The sequence below is a fragment of the Cavia porcellus genome, unplaced genomic scaffold, assembly GCF_034190915.1.
Source record: "Cavia porcellus strain 051 isolate PalLab524CR breed Dunkin Hartley unplaced genomic scaffold, mCavPor4.1 scaffold_31, whole genome shotgun sequence".
NCBI lineage: Eukaryota > Metazoa > Chordata > Mammalia > Rodentia > Caviidae > Cavia > Cavia porcellus.
The window spans coordinates 1,707,582-1,715,867 of NW_026947514.1; the positions used below are offsets into that span (position 1 = coordinate 1,707,582).

Below are 8,286 nucleotides of genomic sequence, written 5' to 3' on the forward strand. Positions count from 1 at the left end.
ATGAAGCAACGACTTCTGAGTTTAATGCTAACAGAGACCAAATGGAATCTTGAGTAGTTTGTAGTGCAGCCGTTTTAAGCAGGAAAACAAATTTAAGGCAACCCATCGGTACACACGCAGCCAAAGATCAGGATATCACACCCAGCTGTGAATGCACCGAGACCACTGGCAGTCCATAACTGGCTTAAGGCCAGCAGATCCCCTCCAGTGTGAGGCTGAGCTCAGAGACCCTCAGCAGCCTGGAAGCGGGACACAGGTGGTACAACCTGCGTCTCTAAGAGCGCCTTGTCCTGAAGCCCACCCACAGCTCCTGCCCCACTCATCAGAACTTGGCAAAAGGGTGCAGGAGAGCAACTCCTTTCATGAGACCCTGAAATTTAAGCCCCTTAACACGGCAAGCAGACTAGGTTACTTTCAACTACCTTGTATTTCAAAGTGAAAAGTGTTTACACATACATTTGTTAAGATCTAAAAAAAAAAAAAAAAAAAACAAAAACCCAAAACTGGCTTTCTGTCATGGATCACAAAGGAACAAGGCAATGCCTGGGATTCAGTGCTCGAGAATCTACCCCATGTGCTCCTGACTCCCAGAGTTCACTTTTTGCCGCAAAGAATTAATGCAAATTTCAAGAAAAAAACAAAAAAACCCCAAAACACTCCAAAATTCTTAAACCAAAATAAAGGCTCGCCCTTAGAAGCAGGCTTTTAAGTTAATTTCTCTTTAATGGGGGGGGGGGGGGCATCGGGCTTAACATTTGACAGAATAGCAACTAAAATGTAAAGTGTTATAAGCTTTGTGTCCAAAAGTGAAAGGCATTGAAGAATAAACCTTAAAATCAGAGGGAGGAAAAAAAAATCCCACAACACACAGGATATGACACAGCTGAACATTCTGAAATTGTAATTTAAATCTGACCACCACGCCAATTTGAGGGGCTGATGGTCAGAGTGTTCTTCCTAAACAGATTCCAAGTTTGTGTTTACCCTCTGACACCCCAGTGGCGTCAGGCTTAGCAGAACCTACCAGGCTCCGAGGACCCAATCAGCATCAACGATGGTGCAACATTCTCAACAGGAGCCAATTAGTATCATTCAGAGCCCAAAATCTCAAGTGACCAAAATCAAATCTTTATTTTTATAACTGTATAAATGTGATCCAAATATGTCCACCACTAGTTTTCCCAAAAGAAACATGCTATAAATAAGCAAACTACATCTGCTCACTGACGTGTATGGACTCCCTAGGTGTCTCACTGGGCTTAATTACAGACCACTCACAGTAACAGATTTTAGTATAAAGTATAGCACGATGTTAAGCCATTTGAGCTTCTGCACATACATGTTGCACTTCTGGCTGATAATGGAGAACAATTTGCAGCATTACACTGTTAGCTAGGTTGCACCCATCCTTTTAAATGGCATCAATATCAATGTCATCGTCCTTGTTGTCAGACTTTACAGTCTCAACTTTCGGCACACTGGCAGTCTTCGAATAAACCACCTGGTAGGAGGAATGATTTCATAAAAGAAAATTACACCCAAGTGCCCAACTTCGGCTCTGCTATCAGTCTCATTTGGGGAGAAATGTGTTTTACTTAGTGTGTTTAAGTCACTGAAGGCAAGGCAAGGCAAGGGGGCCTCAGCTTGGCTGCTGGCTGACTCACCAGTGGGCTGGGACTACAGGCTGTGTCACCATACCTGGGAGTTCCCGCCCTTCAGAAACCTTACCCTGAGAAACCCAAATTGACAGACAAGGTCTCTATGAACAGGGTTTCTTTCATTTGCTCAGGTTGGGGGCTCAAACTTAGGCTTGAACTCACTTTCCCTCAGCCTCCAGGACAGCCTAGGCTGCGCAAAGCTCTGACAGGCCTGCAAGGTGGACGCTGGGGATGGAGTTCTGTGTGTCTACTACTGTGACAATTAGCAAATGACAGAGAGGCTGTATTGCAGTTTTAACTTTAAATCTCAAGTTCTTCTGAAATGTCTCAGCACTCCCTCCCCGAAATTTACCTCAATGTTTTCATCTTCTTCCTCATCTTCACCACCAGAGGATTCTTCCTCTGCCTCCTTCAACCACTTAATAAACGGTTCTGCTTTGACACGAATCTCTTTGGCAAGTTCCTTTGAAACATACTTCTTAGAGGCCTAAACAAAGTTCATGTGGTGTTTTAGGAAAAACCCCTAACTGAGCAAGGCCCATCTGACCCTCCCCAAACTGTTTCAATCCTGTGACCCGGAGGCCTACTCAGCGTCACCCACCTTTTCCGACCAGCTGATGATGACCTCCTCTTCTAAGAGGTCTGCGTCGTACATCTCCTTCAAGATATGTGGGATCTTGGCGAGGAGCTGAGCTTGATGCATCGCCACCACACACTCCAACCCGTGAAGAAGGTACCGCTGAGCTTTTTTGTTGTTGTGACAGAACTGCAAGTGGACAACCTGAGATTAGGAGCTTTTGCACCTGTCCTAAGTTGGCAAGTTCAGTACCTAAGTACGCTCACTTCCTGAAGCCTGTTTCTAAGGGAAATGTGGCTCATGTGAGACCCAGAATGCCATCCCTGGCACCACAGAAAAAGGAAACAAAGTTAAGATGTGGCCCACTCAACAATCCTTTGACAAGGTCAACACTCAGCTGGAAATAGTGCCACACAGCAGAAGACCAAGGCAGGAGGAATGCAAGTTTGTGTAACCTAACAACTTGCTGAGACCCAATCACAAAATGGGGCTGGAGATTTAGCTCAGCAACATAAGTGCCTGCCCTGCAAGTAGGCAGTCGTGAGTTCGATCCCTGGTACCGATAAAAATGAGAAAGACAAAAAAAAAAAAAAAAAAAAGACCCCACAATGTAGCAGAATGCCAGAGCTCTGGCCTCAATCTCTTGCCACAGGAACAGAAGTCAATACAACAGAGGTTTGCATACAACGTTATCTGTAGAAGCCCACGTACCAAAAAAAAAAAAAGAAAGAAAGAAGCCCATGTACAGTATTTGCAGCCAGTCACAGATGTCAGGCAGGGTCAATAGATGAAGGCCAAGAATGAGCGCAAGCAACTAAAGCGGCCCAGTCACTCAGGTGTGAGCGCTTACGGCTCTAAAACACTTACTCTGAGGAAATGGCGCCTGTATTTCTTAATTTGTTCTCTAATCTTCTCGTTAAAAAGAACTTCAGTCAGAACAAGAGGGCCCATGGCTTTTACATCTAGTCTTTCTGCTTCAGCAACAATTTCTTTGTCAGATGAGTCAATAATGCCCTCTTCCTTCTTTTTCTGTAAACAAAAGGCAAACAATTCAGTGATAAAATCAAGCATATCTCATTAGGGTAGACATACCAGATGGTACCTGGTCTCCTGACTTTTTTAGTTTGTAAATCGCCAGGGATTTAGCTCAGCAGCCTAAGCACCTGCCTTGAAGTGTGAGGTTCTGAGTTTGAACCTCAATATCAAGAGTTCTACTTGTAATTTCTAAATGATACACAATTTCTTTCCTAAAGATAGGACCTGGAATCCCCTCCAAAAACAGGTCTTAAATAAAGAAAAATTGAAAATAAGCTTTGCAGCAGTCAATATACCACAGATGTACTTCCTTAGCAGTTACCCATGTGAAATAAACATCTAAAAAGGGAGAGGCTGGCTTCAATCTCACTGTGGATTAAGTACATTTTATACCTTAACAAAATCGAACAGGATATTCACACGCTCCTCTATGGTCCTCTCCAAGTCATCACTGAGCGTCAGGACTTTGGCATGGTCGCTGATCTCATCCATCCTGCGCCTCTGAGCCTCCTCAGTTGTGTCCTCCCCCCAGTCATCATCCTCCTCCTCTTCGATGGCCCGTGGAGGGGGGCTCATTTCACTCGGGGGTGGTGGTGGTGGGGTCTCACTGCTGGATACTGAACCATTTTCCTTGTCTTTGCCCTTTCTGTTTTTCTTTTCCTTCTCTTTCTTTCCTGTACCACTGTCACTATTCTCTGCAGGAAAATAAAATTTAGTCCCACAACTTGTATCATTATCAAAAACATCTGAAGTTCTGCCTTCTTGCTTATGATCCCCTCAGAAAATCCAAACAAAACCACCTGTAAGAGCCTTCCCAGATCAAATCCATGCCCTACCATTTCACAGAGATCAAACCCCAGCAAAGAACGATTGGGGCAAAACACGCGCAGTCACCTCTGTTGGGCAATGGTACTGGGACAGCTTCACTCACCCAGCAGTTAACTTGTTTCAGTCTATGTAACGGCTTGTCTCACAGAAAGGAGAGTGCCGGAATAGGTTAGACTTTCTTGCTATAGCAAGCTCAAATTGTGACAGACTATTTTGATAATCTGTCACAGAGTGTTGCTTGCACTGCTTGCTCCAAGGCCACTTCAGCTTGAGGCATGGCCCCTGCTGAAGTTTTCAGGCCAATAAAATGAGAAGGACTACACCCCGCTCAAATGCTGTGTAACAGAAACTAACAGAAATGTCCTGCTTTTGCTTACAATGATTACTGCCTGACATTAAGCCCTGGAAGTTGATCACAAAGACTTACCAGGTGGGTTTTTGAGAATGAATGTGCAGAGTTTATGATGTGTGTCAAGCATGCCTCGATAGCCACAGGCTTTACAAGAATTACCTATTGTTTGCTTCTTCGGATTCACATGCTGCCAAAAGTAAAAACAAGTACATCAGCCACAAGTGTAAGAGAAAATTTCAATGTGAATTTATAGAACAAAGTGTGAAAACTTCAGAAGTCATGTAAGTACTAACTTAAAATGTAAGTACTTTTTCATAGCAATTGTAAAGCAGAGAAATATTTTTGAAATCTGAGGATTTTTTTTTTTTTTTTTGGGTACTGGAGATCAAACCCACACCTCCCACTTGTCAGGCAGGGGGCTCACACCACTGAGCCAAATCCCTGACAAAATTTGAGGCTTTCCACTTTTCTTGCAATTAATTCTGTTGTGCCCTCTCAGGGATGACTTAAAAGTGTTAGCCCAGAAGTGATCACAAAAAGCAGACCCACAGCCTTTTAATTGATAATACATTTTTTAAGGGACAAAAACTTTATACAGACACTCACCAGATCTGTTTCAGGATTCTCACACTCAGGACAGAGAACAAATTTTTTAATGAATCCATCCAACATGTCTTGCAGCTTATTCGCCTCATGAGATCCATTGACAATGTAACGGTCATTCTTTACATCAAACTGGGTCTGTGCTCCCAGCTCACAACCAAAGTATTTGGTGGGATCTATTAAAACAGAGAGACTTTAATCACTTTACTTAACTAATTTGTAGCTCCCAACTACACTTACACCATGTTTCAAAATTATGAAGCTATTGTCTCTTGTGTAAAAAACCTGAAGGATAAATTGAGTATAACAGAAATAGGTATTGGGAAGCAAAAAAAAAAAAAAAAAAAAAAAAAAAATCACGTGGAACTGGAAGTAAAGGCAAGAAGGGAATGAAGGACCAAGGGGGGAAAAAAAATGGAATTACAGATCATGTCAATGAGGTGGAAAAGGGTCAATGGGAGCACAGGGGAATGGAAAAGTGTAATGTGTTATGCACAGGCACAAACTCCTTATGATGAATGAGTTCAATACACATGACACATATGTACTGATAAAAATAGTTTTAAAAAAATTTTAAATTGTGGTGATAATGAAATATGCTGTTCAGGCAGTAAAATTATGGCAACCAATAAACTGGTTTGAAGACCAGGGTTCCACAAGCCTATAAGCTAGTCAGCATACAAGGCAAACATCACATTTAAAACTGTTGCGATTACATCCATGAAACACCGTCTCACACTTCTCCACGAAGTTTACTTACACGTTGGAGGCCGATTAAGCGCCTTTGCAACGTCAACCATGTTGACTATAACTGTCTTGATTCCATTTCCTTTGCCCTCAACCTAAAGAAAATAAGCATTTCAATTTTGCACTGTTACCCTGTGAAGTACAACTCCCTTGTACTCGGAAGATGGACTGATATACCACTAAACTGAAGACCACTATTACCTTGGCAATCAGACGGGGCATCTTGTAGCGATAGAACTGGTCTGAAACGCTGCGGTTGACGTTGACAGACATTTTGGCTTATTAGTGACTTTATCAATAAGATGAAGAGATCTTTGATTGCAACTTTTTGGTATCTTCTGTCTGGAGAAGAAGGGATGACATAAACGACTGCAAGAGTTCTCGGTCTCTGACATGAAAAAATTTTCGCCACTGAGGCTGTAAGCTTCTTGCTTGTATGCTATGTTTCCCCAATACAGGTACCAATGGCTGCGCAACAGCTCTGAAAGAGAAAAGCAGAGAAACCACACACCCCGGCACGTTAAGCTTCACTCATTCCGACCGCGCTGGCCTCACCCACTTCGCGGCGCTCGAGTCCCCTGGGTGCCGACCATCTGCGCTCCGCAGAGCGGGGCACACCCAGGTGCCTCCATCTTGCCCGCACGGGGACTCGCGAAGGGGAGCGCCGGGCCCGCGCCGTGCCGTTACCACCAGGGCGGTGCAGACAGGCGGCCGGCTCTTCCCGCGCTCGCTTCTGTCGCGGGGCCGCGTCCTCCCCCGGCCCGACCGGCACCGTCAACCTCCCCGCCGGCGCCATCCGCCCGCCGCGCTGCAGCCCCGGCCCGCCGCCCTCGCCCTCCTCCTCCTCCTCCTCCTCCGGCCGCGCCGCCGACCTTCGCCCCGGTCCCCATGGCTACGCGGCGGCCGGGGGAGGAGCGAGCGGCGCGGCTCCGTGACTCACAAACGCGCCGGCCTGACTCAGCGGCGCCGGCCCGCGCGCGCTCCCGCGCCGCCCGGCCCCCCCAAACTGCGCCACACGCGCGCGGGTCACGCGGCCGCCCGCCATCTTGTCGCCGCCGGGGCCCGCGGCCCGCGACTCACCGTTTTCGTCAAATAAAGACATAAACCCAACGCGGCTCGCCCTGGACTGGGAGGAAGAGGCGCTGGAAACCGGGTCCGGAGCGGCGGGGCGGGCGGCGAGCGGAGAGGCGGCCGGGCAGGTGCCGCCGCGGAGCAGCGGGAGGGGCTGTCCCAGCGACGTCCGCGTCCACACCGGCAACGCCGAGCCTGGCGACCTGGTGGGGACACAGCTGTGAGCCGCGGGCGGCCGGGCGGCTCCAGGCCGCCGTTGGCCCGCAGGTGGAGGAGCGGGAGCACAGGGCAGGGGCGCGGGCCGCCGCCCCCCGCGGACTCACCTCTGGAATGTTCTCGCTCTGACTGAACAACGCCGCCGCCGCGCTCAAGCTACCCTCGGCCCCGGCGCCCGGCCCCCGCGGTGGGCCGCACTGCCCATTGGCCAGGGGTCCGCCCGTGCTCTCTTGTGATTGGCCCAAAAATCGCGTCAATCGCACCTTTCCCCACCCCCTATTTCCTGGGGCTCCACTCGCGGCCTTGCCCCGCCTCTGGCTCAGGACCCGACTTCCTTCTCTTCCTCTCCCCCCGCCCTTCCCAGAGGCCAGTGCGGTCTCGCGAGAGCGGGCCTGCGCCTTGTCGTTTCGAGGCTCCCGAAAGATGGCCGTTGTCCCCCCTCCCCCGCCAGGCGGGGCCTGGGCTAACGCTTCATCCTGCTAGGGCGTCGTTCTTGATGGCAGACCCGATCCCCGAGGCAGCGTTCTTCTCCCGGTGGCGCGGTCGCCCAAGCGCGTGCTCGTCTCTGTCTTCCTGGGTCTCGCGTCCTGGCCTGGGTCTGTCACCTGGGTGCTGTCTCTGCCCTTCCCACGTTCTTAGCTCCCTTTTACCGGGCGGAAACGCCAGTCCCATGTATAACTGGGGCCCCTGAACGCAGGTCGTAGTGGGGTCTCGGTCGTGTGATTCCCCGCTGTGTTCCGAGTTGCTCTCCTCCCCAGTGCCCGCCACCGGGTGTCCCCCAGCCCGGTGTAAAAGCCGGATTCCTGGCTGGCGATCCGTAGCCTAGGACAGGGACTGGCATTAGATCCCAGTGCTGCATTCATACGAAAACGGTTTCTGCCGTGAAATAGACTGACACGTTTCAGTTCTATAGAAGCTCTCCCGTGCTTTCAGAAACTTAGATTTCACGCAGTTGTTGAGATTGAGCTCTAGAACTGCACCAACGTGCAGCCTAAATCTTGCCTGGGGACATACCTGCTGGCTGCACTGGCCCTCCCAGGGCCTCCGAAGAGCAGCCTGGCACAGTGGCATCGGCTGCGCAGTTTCCTGGATCCTAGCAAAGCAGAGATGTAGTGTGGATGAGAGGCTGCCCTTTGTTCTAAACCATTCTGACTGGCAAGAAAGTTGGAATTGAAAGATGTTGATGCTTATCAAAAGCC

At 48.8% G+C, this 8,286-nt stretch overlaps 1 protein-coding gene and 1 non-coding gene across 3 annotated transcripts; both read right to left on the reverse strand.

Annotated features, from left to right (window-relative positions):
- Nucleotides 1–1,107: 1,107 nt before the first annotated feature.
- Eif5 (eukaryotic translation initiation factor 5) lies at nt 1,108–7,351 on the reverse strand. Of its 2 annotated transcripts, XM_003463102.5 has the most exons (11): nt 7,195–7,351; nt 6,881–7,074; nt 6,002–6,281; nt 5,814–5,895; nt 5,057–5,229; nt 4,526–4,637; nt 3,664–3,965; nt 3,103–3,264; nt 2,260–2,424; nt 2,011–2,145; nt 1,108–1,501 (listed from the first exon to the last, which is right to left on the reverse strand). In XM_003463102.5, exons 3-11 carry the CDS (start codon nt 6,071–6,073, stop codon nt 1,412–1,414), a joined length of 1,293 nt encoding a protein of 430 aa, XP_003463150.1. In that variant the 5' UTR covers nt 6,074–6,281; nt 6,881–7,074; nt 7,195–7,351; the 3' UTR covers nt 1,108–1,411. The 2 variants fall into 2 exon arrangements, with proteins under 2 accessions (XP_003463150.1, XP_023417842.1); XM_023562074.2 differs by lacking the exons at nt 6,881–7,074; nt 7,195–7,351 and adding an exon at nt 6,673–6,691.
- Nucleotides 4,213–4,338, reverse strand: LOC111754933 (small nucleolar RNA SNORA28). The gene has a single exon (XR_002789600.1). It is a non-coding gene; the product is annotated as a small nucleolar RNA SNORA28 (small nucleolar RNA).
- Nucleotides 7,352–8,286: the final 935 nt, after the last annotated feature.